The following is a 15,660-nucleotide window of genomic DNA, read 5'->3' as shown; positions in this document are numbered from 1 at the left end:
TGGTATCCACTCTTTCAGGACCACCACAATGGGTGAGATACCGTTGGTCATGTTAATTTGGACGTCTAGTTTCTGCCACACTAGATGGCAGCACCGAGACTCTATTTGGATGCTAAAGTGCACTAGGAATTTAATTTTGCCGGAAATGCCAAGAGCCAATAAGGCACTCCAGGGATCTTTTACATGCCGCATAATCATATGACATGGCCGCTGAGGATTTTCTGCATCCCGAAAATCCGGTGTCTGGGCCGGGGATCGAACCCGCAGACTTGGGCTCAGAAGGCCGACGACAAACCAACTGCGCGACCCAGCCACATTATTTAAAATATAAATGATTAGATTTGCTAGAATTAAAGTAAAGTAGCTAATAAAAAAGCAAAAGTAAAACAAGTTTTTTTTTTCCAAGGAAAATTTTCAAAAATGGTAAAGAAACAACCAATGTTGGCAGAGCGAGTTTTTTTAAATTGTCAAGGGTTAAACACACACCTACGAAAGATTATCGTGTATTTATTAATGCGTTTAATCTGTAAACATATAAATGAAACCAAGCGGAAAAATACATATTGAAGGGAAACTATGCATTACAAGTTCTTTTTCAAAATTTGTTTTAAAAAATTAATTTCTTGCTTTTAGCTGTTTTTTCCAAGAGCAAATTTCGCAAGAAAATGAGCTCAAAATACGACGAAATCATGGCAACTAAGGCTTTTCTGCCTTATCGAATGGGATATCTTACAGACTGGATGATTAATAAAGCCAAAGAAGAATTAAATGAAACTGATGAAATTCGAGGTCCCGCTTTAGCGGAATTCCGAAGATTGATAGCCAGTAAGTATTACATAGCGGCCAATATGTATGGCCGTCGGAAAAGTTGTAGAAAAATGATGTAAGATGACTTTTCTAATTTTCTGAGACTTTGTATGTATTACATAGTAGCAGTAAGTATTACATAGCGGCCAATATGTATGGTCGTCGGTAAAGTTGTAGAAAAATGATGTAAGATGACTTTTCTAAATTTCTAAGACTTTGTATTACATAGTAGACCAGTAAGTATTACATAGCGGCCAATATGTATGGTCGTCGGAAAAGTTGTAGAAAAATGATGTAAGATGACTTTTCTAAATTTCTACGACTTTTTTAATATTTTGTTCCACAGCGTGTTCCTGGATTTATTACACAACTGCCTTTAGTACTATGTTAAAGTCATATTTAAGTCATATTAGACATTAAAGTCATATTAGACTGATATTTAAAGTTAAAAAAAATAGGCTTAACTGCCTTACCTTTCGGATTTTTCTGAAGATTTTATATTAGCTATCACAGAAAATTCTCCCCACAAAACAACGCACCCCACAAAGCAAGGATGCAAAAAGTGCCTGCCTCTACAAAAAAGAAAAGTGGTTGGATATTTACCCTTCCTTAAATGCATATAAGTTAAAAACTTAGGTGTAAAAATCAGTCGGAAGTAGTAGCCAGAAAACGAATTTTAAAGGATAGAGCACTCGCCTTCCAATGCTGCGAACCTGGTTCGAATCCCAGTCGATACGAATTCCGCATCCAGGATTGCACCGACCACAGTGCTGACGTGAAATATCCTCAGTGGTAGACGGATCATGAGTTAGAGTCCCCTTGCCGTCAGGCAAACCGTAGGAAGTTCTCGTGGTATTACTCTCCATGTAACGCAAATACGGGTTAGCTCCATCAAAAAGTCCTCTACGAAGGCACATTTTTCCCAATACTCGATCCAGGAGCTCCCTCGTCTTCTGGATTGGGTTAAAAATTACAAGGCTACGGAGTTGAAGATTAGTAGTCGTAAACCCATAAAATTGGGTCGGCTGTTCAACGACGGTTATAAAGTAAAGTAAAACATCCGGGAGGCCGGGATGGCCTAGTAGGTAGGACACTGGGCCCATGTGTCCAGGAGGTCGTGGGTTCGATCCTCGCCGGCCGAAGACTGTAGTAAATGGTGACTGATTCACGTTAAATCTGTCGAGTCTCAAAGTCCTCCATGTTCCCATAACAAATCATACCTCTGGGAGTACTGATCAAGGAGTTTCTTTGTCTTCTGGAGTGGTTCAATAGTCGTAGTTTGTAGTCGTAAACCCAAAATTGGTCTGCTGTTTATAATGTTTTTTCTTTTTAATTTTTCCAAGAATTTGGCGAGAGATGGCTTGCAGAGAGTTTGAGTCCCCTTAAATTACACTAAACGATTTTTGCATATGAATACAATATGGTATGTACCCTACAGAATTTATTTGCATTTCTTCTACAAAAAAAATCTGGATGACGCTAAACGAATTTTGCAACATGGTGCAGCCTGTTAAGCAATGTACTTTATTTGAAGGATTTAACCCTCGTAAGGTCTTGATACACCATCTAAGTAATTTTTCGTGATTATGATACAGGGACCCTACCAAAGAGTTTCTTGGCAAGAAACAACCGGTTTTCTTTCCAGCCGGTGACTACTGCCCGGAATCCTCATTCTTGGATGGAATGGTGAATTTTTGAGAGCTAAATACGATATTCCGCCGATGAATGCCTTAATTATTTTCTATTTCATAAGGGAAGATTTCAAAATTTCTAAAGATAAACGCGCCCGAGCCATTTTCAAGACGATAATTAAGAGATGTTTTGTTTTATTAGTATGTATGAACGAAAAGATACTTTCAGAGTTAACTAAGAAATTACGACAAACTAAATATAATTATGCTCTTATTATATGATAATTGTTACTATTTTTATGTTATATTACCTAGGATATACTACTTGACCAATACCTTTTTTTGAAGTTCTAATAATTTCTTCTCTTAATTTTCTTTCGATGAACTTTTAATTCAACAGTATTTACCTCATTCCGAAAGATAGTTTTTTTATACTGTATACAGATAGCAGCAAATTTAAAGGAATTTGTTACAGGTATGATGTATTACAAAGTAAACAATTTATTTATAATAAGAAATGCGAAAAAGAATAATGGGAAAAGAAAATAGAATAAAAATGCTTCGAAAAATATTTATGCAATATGTACTTATTTCTTCTTTTACTCATTTTAAAATTCTTTATTCTCATTCTTCCATTAAAATATATACTATAAAAGCTGTGAAAGTAGTTCCTTGAACTATAATTTTTAAATATTTCAAACGTGAAATAATTTTACGAATCACGAAAAAAATTTTTACACAAATCTATAAATTAATTTGTTGTGAACATATTTATTTAACTATCAGTAAAAACAGTCACTTTAATATTGTAACAAATAAACCAAAGTAATAAGCAAAGTAGTAACTTTAATCATTCATATTGTTACAAATTTAATTGAAAACTAATGAACTTTTCTGAAATTAAGTTAATTTCTTCTTAGAAATTAACTAAAAATTAACGTTTACCAATCGGTCTCTTGACCGATTGGTAAACGCTAATTTTTTGTCTGATAAAATATTATTTCTTTCTGGCAATTAGTTTTTATTTAAAAACTAGCATAATTAGTAATCTATCTACATGCAGTACTCGGGCACGAAATTTTGAATCTTAATTCATTAAAATATGATCATTATTTTAAGAGTTGTACTTTTTAAAAAATATTTAAAACAAATAGTGAAGCGTATTAAAGGATATATCAGAAATAATTTATGAAAAAATGATTTTATTCTATTAATTATACATGTTAAATATGACAGTCTTTAATTATTAAAACTATATGTATAATAAATTAAAGAATATTTCAAAGTCATTGCAGTTTATGTTTTTTTTAGTCTTATGAAAACAAAAAACATTATAAAAAGAAAACAATAAATCGTCAAAAATATTATCTAAATAGCAGAAGCTCGTTTCGTTTTAGTCATGCTAATGCTGCCAAACTCAAAAAGAAAATCTAAAGTAAATTGTGTGATTGGTTAAATTTTAGCCACGCCCTGAGAGCGAGTTATCGTGGAATGTCTGATTCCAAGGGAGTGTTCATGGTGCGGTATTGAACATTCATGGAACCAAACTTTCCCAGTTTCACTTTCCAGCCGGGAATCTTCATTCCATTCCCGGTAGCTCATGGTACGGCCCCAGATTGTTTTTAAATCATTTTCTTTTTTTTTGTATAACAATTATTTAAATTTCAGCAATAATCATTGTTCGTCTTGCAGAAAAAACAGATCTAGACTGTTGGACAGATGATGCTTATTTATTGCAATATCTGAGAGCAAGGAAATTTAATGTCAAAAATGCAATGGAGCGTTTGCACAATCTTTACACAGTAAAAAAGAATTTCTCTGATGTGTATCCTGAGAACTTGGACCTTGACACTTTGAAAAAATTATTAGATTGTGGTGGTTCCAGCTGTTTGCCATATAGAGATGACAATGGCAGCATCGTTATTGTTTTGAAAATAGGTAAGGAAACTTATGCTTAACTAACGTTACATAATCACTCACAATATTTTTTTAAAAAAACGGAAAGACAATGTACAAAGCACAGATGACCATTTAAGTAAAACCATCAGTGCTGAGGTTTAAACGACAAAAAATGTTCGAGGGACAGAAAGAAGTTTCGGTATTTCATGCAAGTATGTTGTATTGAAATCAGAAAGACATTAGAAAAGAAACCTTAAAAAATTTTATGCTCAATTAATGCTCGTGACGTCATATAAAGCAAAGACCACAAAATATATCATAGTAACTAGAAATGGGATATCAGCAAAACTGAAAGAAAATTATCGCCAAACTAAGGAGCCCCCGATTCTACACTAGAGCCAAATAAAGTTGCTACCTACCTTCTAAAACACAAATAGAAAATTTTGAAATCTTGTTACAGATCAGTAGCCAGTAGTAGCATTTTCGATAGTGACCATTTTTAAATTAATGGAAAATTCTTAACCATTAAAAATTAACTATTGTTATTATTAATATAAAGCAATTCTTCTGATGCATTTCTCAAAATGTGGAAAATGCTACAGGGTTTACTTTTAAACCAAAGAAAAATCTTCCTTGCCTCCCCAAGTATTGTAAAATTGAAATGTTAAATTTACAACTAATAAAGTTTAGGGTTTGAGTTTTTGAACAAATAACGCAACATGTTCATTATCAAACATAAAATTTGTTTCTTACAAAATAAATTTGATAGTGAACATAAAATTTATGTTCATTATCAAATATAAAATTTGCTTCTTACAAAATAGATTTGATTCACCTGTAATCTAAATAATGAAATTATATTAATTAGGTAAATTGTTTTTAAACATCGACCCTAAATTTAAAAGTAATATGAAATTAAGTTTCATATCCGAAATCAGACATCCTTAAATTATCAACCTGCGCAAAAAAAAACAGAATTTTTCGGTGATAATTTTCGTTCGAAAATGTAATGATCGGCTGGCGGACAAGCAAATTTTTAATTTAAATGTTTCATACTCAGTTGCCCTGTGTCCGGTGGCAACTATTAATGTTGCCACCGGAATGTTGTCTCTATATTGTTTCGCGTATTATAAAGTTACATGACCTTTTTTGTATTATGCATATATTTCTCTAAATTATTTAGTGGTTTATGTAATTACAGCCAAATGGGATCCTGATATTTTCACCTTTCGAACAGCCCTTACTGTAATGACTGCGACGATTTTATGTACTATAGAAGATCCAGCAACTCAAGTGTGTGGAATTCAAGCTCTAGTTGATATGCAAGGTGCTTCTATGAAACACATACGCCAAATTACACCTAGATATATTCAATTGCTCTCTTATGCTCTCAGAGTAAGTAATGTTTTAGTTGTCTTTTTTTTTTTTTGATTTAAAGAATTAAAGGAAAACAACGATCATTTTTTTCCCAGGGTTCATACGTTTAGTTCGTTTACCAGGAGTTGGCACTTGGCGCATCACGTGGTATTCAACGATACTATTTTGCTATTTTTGGGAGAAGGATGTGAACAATCCTGAACAGGATTGTTATTTGGCGATTGTATGACAAAAATGTTTATTTCGCAATCCTTAAGTGCATTTTTTTAACATTAAATATTTCACAAATTTTATGATATTTCTCTCCTTTGAGTGAATAGTTTGTCCCTTTTGAGACATTTTGCTGCTCTATATTTAATTAGCTAGAGTAACGAAATATATAATAGCTGATGTTAAAGCGAAGTAAGTGACGGAAAAAGAATTCACTGTTTGCGTTTGGCGGGCATTAAGGGTTGTCTCAATTTCAAGTGCGGGAACGTTTCTCCTCTTAGACCCGAGCTGAAATGAACTGTTCGTCCCAGGAGGTGGAGACAAGTGCCAACTCCTGGTGAACGAACTATACCTGGAAAAAATTTAAAAGTTTTAGTAATATTTTCGCTTTATAATACCGCGTTTTATGCTTGTATATTCGTAAGTTTTGTTCTTGCTTAATTAAAATAAAATAAAAGTTTTGAAAACTTCTGTTTTCAAATAGAAATTTTCAGATATCGGAACTTTTTTTTTTCTTTTGACAAAACCTAAAACGGAAAAAATACTACGCGTCAGCGTTGAAAGGCGAAGGTTGATGAAGATAGAAATTTATTACATAGGTGATGAACTCTACGTTTTTTGCCTTAGGTCTGATAAAGAAAAATATTATTTTCGTCGTTTTACTCGACAGCTATACCCGTTATTTGCTCATTGCATTTTCTTTTTGCCAAACAAACAAAACAAAAACAATTGATATGTTATCTACATCTTTTGTTGATGCATTTCTAAATAATTGCCAAATAAATGCATTAGCACACTTCGTATTGTTTTGCTAACTAATTGTTAGGATCCACTTTCTTAGACTAAAGGAGCAATTTCTCCGACGATTCTGATATGGAGGAAACCGAATTAATTTTTTAAAAAAAGTCCGCGAAAAAGACATTTCTTGAAACGGTAGGCATTCTAAGGAGGACTATAGTATCACCTCGTACATCAGAAAACCCCCACACGGTGTTTTATAAGAAGTCTGCGCAGACTATTTAATAAGTGAACCAGTGATACGCATGAAATCAAATCCTATTTTGAAAATAATCGAGAGAAAGTTAGCATATATATTTGAGAATTGAATCTTTGGTGGTAGACAAATAAATAAAACAAACCAATTATATTCATAAATTAAAAAATGTTTAGACGTATATTTGCTATCACTTTCTTATTTTTACAAGATATTCCATTAAATGGCTCTTTCGTAAACTAGTTTACCTTCATAGTGATATGATACCTATAAGAAATCGTGTGGAGGATTTCAGTTATAGATGGCTTTGACTACAGCCATCATTTGTGGCATTACTTTAATTTGATTCCAAGATATCACCTTCATAGACACAAAATTTAATAAAAGCAGAGTGCTTTTGGAAATGAAATCACCGTAATTTGTAATCAACCAATCAATGAGCTATGAACTACAGAGGTTGGCCAAAAATAGGGAAACACTCCTGTGCTAACTCTATTTAAACAATGTTTCATTTGGAAGATTTCACTTGGCAAAACCATTGGTAAATTTTGAAAGATCATGCCTGAGGCTTTTAGAAAGCGACCTTTTGACCCATGCAAGATCAGCATCGACCAAAATGTTAATAAACAGTAAAAACCAGCTTTCCTTTTTCTATACCACAATACTTTTTAAAAAAAGGCATTGTTATTTAAAACTTGCTATCCTAAAGGACAGTTTTCATGTACATTTTTATTACTTATAATATTGTCATTGCCTAATAATGGCAAAGTGCCATTTTTCTTTTCTCAAGAACTCCATTTGCTCCCCAAACTTTAATTTTGTCATGTATGTCTCTAAGTTAACTTCAAGATGAATGGGAAAAGGGCCGTAAGGCCTCAGACGCCCAGTTCCACTACAACGAACGAACGAATAAAGGATAGTTTCAAAATTTCTGGCATTAAAGATAAAAGAAAATTATTGAACTCCTGCCCACATTTTGGTCGATACAAATTTGGTACGATAAAAAAGGAATCCATTTCTAAAAGTTTCAAAATGTGTTAACAGTTTTGTCACGAAACTTCCAAAGCATTTCTACTAAAGGAATGATTGTTTAAATAGAGTTAGTGAACCATAAATTTGTCTAATCCCTATACAGCCTTTCCAAGTTTACCATAATTTTTCTAGAAGCCAAAATTAAAACGTGAAGGTGTATGCACAAAGCGAGATTACATTAAGAGGAAATGTTATAAGTGTCTATTACGTATATGATTATTATTTTATTTGCTTTTTTTGTTTTCCTTATTCAAATAAAGGAAAGTAATTATTAATGTTTCCTTTCTCAGACTATTATAAAGTCTATTGTAATAGACAGATGTTAATGAAACTTGCCATGATGAATTGCTTTTTAAATCGTTCCAAATTATAATAACGTTTTGTGCGTGTGCATGTGTCGCCATCTGTCCGTCAAATTGTCAATTGTCAAATTGTCAACAATATTCATAACAGATTTTTTTTCTTCGGTCTGCGCAACGTATATAACAAGTTTTATAGATATCTATCCTCTATAACGGAAACTCTATTGTACTAAACAGGGCTTTGTTAATTAGAACTACTCTGTATAAAGAACATTGTACTAATTATTTTATTTTTTATTTAGAACGCACTACCAGTAAGATTTAAAGGAATCCACATATTTAATGAATCAATTTTCTTTGGCTACATCTACAGTATATTAAAGATATTTTTGACTGAAAAGATCAAAAAAAGGGTAAAGTACTTTGACTTTAGAAATCCAGGGCTACAAACTTTCTACGCTTTGTGGGAAAAATTTTACTAGTGGTAGCTCAGTTTATGTTTTTTGTATAATTTTTGCTTTGCAAATTTGATTTATAATTATTTTCCTCGCCATTACTCGAAAATGATTAAAAAGTTTTTGTTTAAAGTTTAAAAGTTTGTTCAAGCTATATAGTGGCGAGGCTTTTAAAATGTTGGTAAAGTTACCAAACATCTGAAAATATTTGTTTCTCATTGTCTACCACTCTTTAAATTATTTTACAAAGAACGTATTAAATTGTAACCCTTATAAACAATGACCACATCAAATCATGGCTGTTTACATATTTTCATGGCAATTTATGTAAATCACCGTTCAAATCAGTATATACTTCAAATCATGTTTATATTCTTGTAAGTGTTGCCACAATGTCACAAAAACAAAATGTTTTATTCACTGCATAATTTTCATGATGTATGGGGTAATGGCCGCTGCGCGGCCTAGGTACCCAATTTGTATTAAAGAAAGAAAGAAACAATGACCAGTGACGTAATTTTATCTAAAATTCGAAATATTTAAATTCCTTTTACTTCAATTGCATTCCAATTACCAGAAAGAACCACCCTAAAGATCACAATTCAAGACGAATGAGAAAAAGGCCGCTAACGGCCCCAGGCGCCAAGATAAATATTGATGATGATGATAAACAATGACCGCAGCTTCCTATCAATAAGTTAAAAGCTGTAGCCGTGTAGTTTTATTGATAAAGTCACAGCTTACAGCAACGTATAAAAAATTGGATTTAATTTTTATATTCCTCTGCTATTATAGATGCGTCGTTCGTTGAAACTTGCCGGTCGTCCGCCATTAATTCGAAATCGGTTACTTCAGGTTGAGCCCTGGATGGAGTGAAATTACTTCAACTTACTGTTAGTCATTTTTAATTGAACGGAAATCTTCGTGAAATCGGTCTGAAACTCTTTGCTCATCGCTTTCACGAATGTTTCGGTGAAACGTTTCTTTTTTTTAACCTTTTCGGGACAGGTGAGTCATAAATGTAATCGCACACGGAATCAAAATAATAAGAAATAAAAAGCTGTTGTTTAAGTTAAGGCGAAGTTAATTTGGCAGACTTATTTTTGTTTTTACTTTAACTCTAACACATCCAATCCCCGTGGGTAAAAAGTGCAACGAATACAATTTTTAATTTGAACTAAGTAGTGTTGAATTAAATAAAGCAAACTATTATTACCCCGCCCACAAATAAACTGATATAAAAATAATTTGGCTACCAGTTTTATCTTTTTAACCCTGATTATCGACACCCTGAGACCCATCTCGGGAGTTGAAAAGGTAATTTATTAACCCTTTTTCAGTCCGGAAGTACACTCTATAACAAAAAAAATCGACGCACCAAGAAGGAGTTGTCCGATTGAAACGAAAATTGGTGGATAGGAGGACAATCTGCAGAATAGTAAATGATTAAAATTTCAGAACAACTGAATAATTTATTGCAGAGTTACAGTAATAAGTTCAATAAGGTGTTGACCCGCCTCTAGCCTGGATACAAGCTACCACAAGGCGTGGTGTAGACCGATAAAGCTCCCGGATGGTCTCTTGCGGTATTTTCTGCTAAATTCGATCCAATTGTCGAACGAGATCATCAACATTCGGTGCCAGATGCAATCGCTTTCTCATCATATCCCAGACATGCTCGATCGGAGAGAGATCTGGTGATCTGGCAGGCCGAGGAACAGTTTGGCAAGCTTGCAGACAGTTCATAGCAACACGTGCCGTATGTGGTCTGACATTGCCCTGCTGAAAAACCAGCCCAGGGCGCTGCAAAAGGAACGGTAGCAAAACAGATCTTAGGGTGTCGTCGACGTACCGCTGTGCAGTAAGTGTACCTCTAATGACGACCAAAGGGGTCCGGCTGTCAAAGGAAATGGCACCCCAGACCATAATCCCCTGTTGAGGGCCGGTGTGGCGTGCAATAGTGAAGGCAGGATTCCCCCTCTGCCCTGTGCGTCTCCAAACACGTCTTCGATGATCGTCAGGACACAGTTGGAAGCGGGATTCGTTGCTAAAGACTATACGTTCCCAGTCGGCATCATTCCAGCCTGATCGAGCCATGCACCACTGTAATCTGGCACCAAGAAGCAATCGGATTCAGTGTATTTCAAGTTTATTTTCACCAGATATGGTTGAAATTATTTATACTAATTAAAATTCCGTAATTAATTGTAGTTTTATTGTGAATATGACAACCATGAAAATTTTAAAAAAACTTTTTCCATTGGACTCCGACTGTAAAAAAATTGGTACAAACTCATTAGTGGTGCCATTTCCTGTAAAAAAAAATTCTTGCCAACCACTGTAAAAATAAATTGGTGTCGAGGTAAATCAATACCGCACCAATACCTAAATAATGTTTTTTTTTTTTTTTTTTTTTTTNCACCTCGCCAATACCTAAATGATGTTATTTTTTTTTTTTTAGTTCCACTTCCACGGAAGCGATACTAAGCACTTACAAAAATACCTTCCAAAAGAAATTTTGCCAGCTGAATATGATGGTGATAATATCCATTACAATCCCAAAGATTTCTGTCAAAAAGAAATGGAGTTGTTCTATGAAAAATACGCTGAAATGCATCGTATAGGATACCGTTGATAGCATATCTTCTGTTGTTACAAATCATTGTTGTATATGCCAATTTTGTAAACTATTGCTGCACCTGCTGATCTTGTGATAACATAATATGTTATACCATAGCCACATGGCCAAACTTTGTGTTGAAGAATAAGAGAAGAGCTATTGAGTTTTAAAACAACCCATGCAGCTATAACTCGATAAAAAACAGTCTCGCATCTATAATTTTTGCTAGGCAAAGAGTAACAAAGATCTGGGAATTTATTTATGTTAAGATCTTTAATCTGTGATACTCTGTGGCATATAACGTATCAAGGCGCAAAGAGGAACAATTAACTTTGATGCTGAAAATCATTCAATGTTTGTATAATTTGTAAAGAATTCAGATTGTTGCTGAATTTTTGTATTATCTGAAACATATTTACATCACTCCTCAATTTTATGAAACTGGTAGACGCAGTGTAAGCGGGTGGGCACACTTTTCGTTTTTAGAAAACTTTTTATTTATTTTTTTATGTATATTTGCATATTTATTTTTTTATGTATATTTGCATATTTAATTTTTTATATATATTTGCATATTTATTTTTTCTATTTATGTATATTTATGTACATATGTATGTATAAAACTTAAAATAGACGAGCAGTTTTTTTTAAAAACAAAAATTGTGCCCACCCCCTAACGCTAGGAATGAAATGCATAAAATTGATTCTGTCCGCTAATGAACTTGCGAAGGCCTAGAGTTTCAATTGAAATGCAAGCAATTTAATGTTATGCATCTTTTATGAAGGGTATTATTTCGATATAATAATTACATTTGAATTTATGGAATCAAAGGTCGAAAAACTTATTAACTGCAATTATATTTACTGGCATGCGATATTTTTTGTTCATTCAATAAATTAACTCATATATTTTGTATTTGCTTAATTTTCTAATTACTTAAAAACTTACGTTCAGTATAATACGTTACATGAAATTATTATGTAATCAGATAGCTTACTCCAACAGCCTGTATGTATCTATAATATATATATTCTTACAGACGTCAGAGATTGTTCTATGACGATTAGGGTCCTAATGTGCGCATGAAAACAGTGTTCCTGGGTGAGAAACCATGAAAACCTGGGCGAGCCCATTGTTATAGATGGAGGGTGGTCATAATGTAATGGCTCTTCTGCGTATATATACTTCAATATAATGGAAATAGAAATATATACAAAAAGTACCTAAACTCCAAGACAGCGAAAGGTACTACATACCTCAATCCAAGAACACGGGATTTCATTTTCTCAACGTGATAAGTTTAAATAACAATGGATAGGGGAATTATAACCCACTATTTTATCGCATTGATTTAAAATAGTCAAATTTCTATAGAAAGCAGACTTATTAATTTCTAAATGTATTATTTGAAAGAAAATACATATTCATATGAGAAGTGTATGTCGTGGAAACTCATTTTGTATTAAATGCGTAGAGGTGTCCACGGTGTTAGTCGAACCCCCGATCAGCTGTTAATGAGAATAACAGTTTAGTGCTCTCTTGGCGTACAAAGAAAACAAACAACTCCAATAGATGTAGGCCGAGACGTGATGGCTATGTGGATAGGGCGTTCGTCTTCCAACGGGGTGAACCGGGTTCGAATCCCAACAATGGCTGGTCGATACGACCACAGTACTGACGTAAAATATCCTCAGTGATAGACGGATCATGGGAGTCTCCTTGCCGTCATGCTAACTGTGCGAGCTGTTCGTGGTTTTCCTTTTCATGCAACGCAAATGCTGGTTAGTTACATCAAAAAGTCCTCCAAGAATTCAAATTTCTCCTAATACTTGATCCATGAGTTCCCTTGTCTTCTGGATTGAGTTCAAAATTACAAAGCTACGGAGTTGAACATTAGTTGTGATAAACCCAAAAAATTTGATCGGTTGTTCAACGACAGTTATAAAATAAAATGATATAAATGTAGGCCTAGAGTGTTCTCATCTGAAATAATATACGCCCAAATTCAAGGACTTAAGTGGCTTCATAATAAAGTCAGCACAATTTGGTAACATGTCCGTGTTGTAATAACAACAACTTATTATTTTTTCATGTTAGGTGGTTTGTACGTACTTACCAACTTAATCCGATTTACCCCATTATTTTTATCTATTCAGAGTGTTAGTAAGATTTTTTGATTGAACATTTTATAATTAATTTAATAAATTAAATTCAGAATGATTTTATGTATATATATATATATATATATATATAATAAAACTTATTAATTATTTCCGTTTTTCTCTTTGTTTTTTTGTGCTATATATATATATATATACACTGGTGTGCAAGACTCAAGCAGCAAGTGCGTTTTTTATCATAACTCTACAAGAAATCATCCGATTGACATCAAATTTGAATATGATGTACATTATTTTGTACTTCAACGATGGTAAAAGAATAATGGCGCAGAAATGAATATAAAGCTTAAAGTAGGGTATGGAACAAAAAAAGGCTTTATTTGACATATAGTGGCGTTACACATGATTGCCTGAAGAAGCGTAAGTACAACTGGCAGATGTTCCCTAGTATGGGATATGCCCTCCCCTTACTGTAATTGTTGCTTGGCATCGTCTCTCCATGCTAAGCACCAGATTATCCAGGAGTTCTTGGGTTAAGCGTCTCCATTCCTCCTTTAACGCATCTTTCAGCTGATGGGTGTAACCAGGAAGATACTGTCGTGTCGTAAGACGTCTCCTTAATGCATCCCACACATGCTCTATGGGATTTAGATCTAGAGAGCAAGCTGGCCAATCCATTCGTGTGATATCTTTACCTTCCAGTAGCTCTTGAACATTAGCAGTACGGTGTGGCCGGGCATTGTCATCCATAAAAATGAAGTCTGGTCCAATCGCCCCTCGGAACAGACGCACATGGGGTAGGATTACCTCATTGTAGTAACGGTCTCCAGTTACAGTACCTCGGTCGAAGATCTGAAGCTCAGTCCGCCCGTTCAACATAATGCCACCCCAGACGACAACTCCAGGACCACCGTAACGATCTCTTTCTGCGATGTTATTGGGATGAAATCGACCTCCAACCTCTCTCCAGATCAACTGACGTTAAGAATCGCTTGTAGCATTAAAACGACTCTCATCTGTACAGAGGACGCGACTCCATTGATGAGGTATCTGTTTTATTTCTAAAATTTGCATACAAATTTTAGAAATACTGAATTTCTACTGAATTACGTGCATATTATACTGCAATTTCATGGCTATCTTATACTTTGTTGGGGAGCTGTGGCCGAAAAACCACTTGCTGCTTAAGTTTTGCACACCAGTGTAAATAACAAAAAAAAAATTTCAATTTTTTATTAATTTTTTTTGGTTCAAAGTTTGTTTTGTTAACCCCTTGGGGACGGGTGATTCAGAAAAGCATTCGTGCAAAATCAGAATCAAGTTGTAATGAAATAAAAAACGGTAACTTAAATGTAGTCGTTGTTAATTTGACAGACTTACTTTGCTTTTACTTTAATTATTGTTAGTTTAATCATACATATAATCGATGTTAAGTCCAAGTATAACTAAATAGTTTTATTTTGAACAAAGTAATGGTGAATTAAATAAATCAAACAATTATAACTCCGCCCACAAATAAACTGTTAAAGAATTACTTTGATTACCAGCTTTATCTTTTTACCCTGATTGATATGGTTTCATGCTGGCACGTATTTGTGACAGTCGGCGCGAAAGGGTTAAAAGCCATCCATTACTAACAAATTATTAACTTCTATTTTTTTATAGTTTATTTCCCTGTTTCTGATTGCAATAATAGATCCAAATTTGGGTAACTAAAAATAGTATCATTTCCCGGAAAACAAAACATCTTGTTAAACTTTAGAACTTCTAATTTTTTTAAAGATCTGTCTATAACTTTATAAAATCACTTATCTATTATTTGTGTAAGTATGTGGGGGAAAACTGGTCCTAGTGGTGCAATTTATCTGGCACCTTGCCTTTATATATATATATATTACCTTAAATTGTTATTAAGGTAACAAATTAAGTTACCTTAAATTGTTATTTGTAGACCCCCTTAAATATTCTGGTAAACTAGGACTTTCAAGTTGGCAGCTATGCTAAAAGCTTTGTCGTATATAAGATGTCGTAGTTATCAATGCAGTATCTCTTCAAAAAATTTGCCACCTCTTTTTATTTATTTCAAATAAATACATGATGTGTCATGCTTGTCAAATGATGTGATAGGTTAAAGTTAGGGGGTTTTATAAAGTTAAAGTAATTGAAAGAAATACTGTATATATATATATATATATATATATATATGTTTTCA

General features: G+C 33.7%; 1 protein-coding gene across 2 annotated transcripts in view; it reads left to right on the top strand.

Moving 5' to 3' along the window:
- LOC107441360 (alpha-tocopherol transfer protein) overlaps positions 1 to 12,243 on the top strand; it is a 17,482-nt gene extending 5,239 nt beyond the window's left edge. For both annotated transcript variants that reach the window (XM_071185131.1, XM_071185130.1), the window contains exons 2-6: positions 634 to 825; positions 4,131 to 4,376; positions 5,539 to 5,732; positions 8,555 to 8,665; positions 11,169 to 12,243. In XM_071185131.1, the coding sequence (XP_071041232.1) occupies positions 666 to 825; positions 4,131 to 4,376; positions 5,539 to 5,732; positions 8,555 to 8,665; positions 11,169 to 11,342 (885 nt within the window). In that variant the 5' untranslated portion in view covers positions 634 to 665 and the 3' untranslated portion in view covers positions 11,343 to 12,243. The remainder of the gene's footprint in view (positions 1 to 633; positions 826 to 4,130; positions 4,377 to 5,538; positions 5,733 to 8,554; positions 8,666 to 11,168) is intronic.
- The last annotated feature ends 3,417 nt before the right edge of the window (positions 12,244 to 15,660 follow it).

Source organism: Parasteatoda tepidariorum, chromosome 9 (assembly GCF_043381705.1).
Source record: "Parasteatoda tepidariorum isolate YZ-2023 chromosome 9, CAS_Ptep_4.0, whole genome shotgun sequence".
In the NCBI taxonomy this organism is placed as follows: domain Eukaryota; kingdom Metazoa; phylum Arthropoda; class Arachnida; order Araneae; family Theridiidae; genus Parasteatoda; species Parasteatoda tepidariorum.
This window is presented reverse-complemented; position numbering and strand designations above follow the sequence as displayed.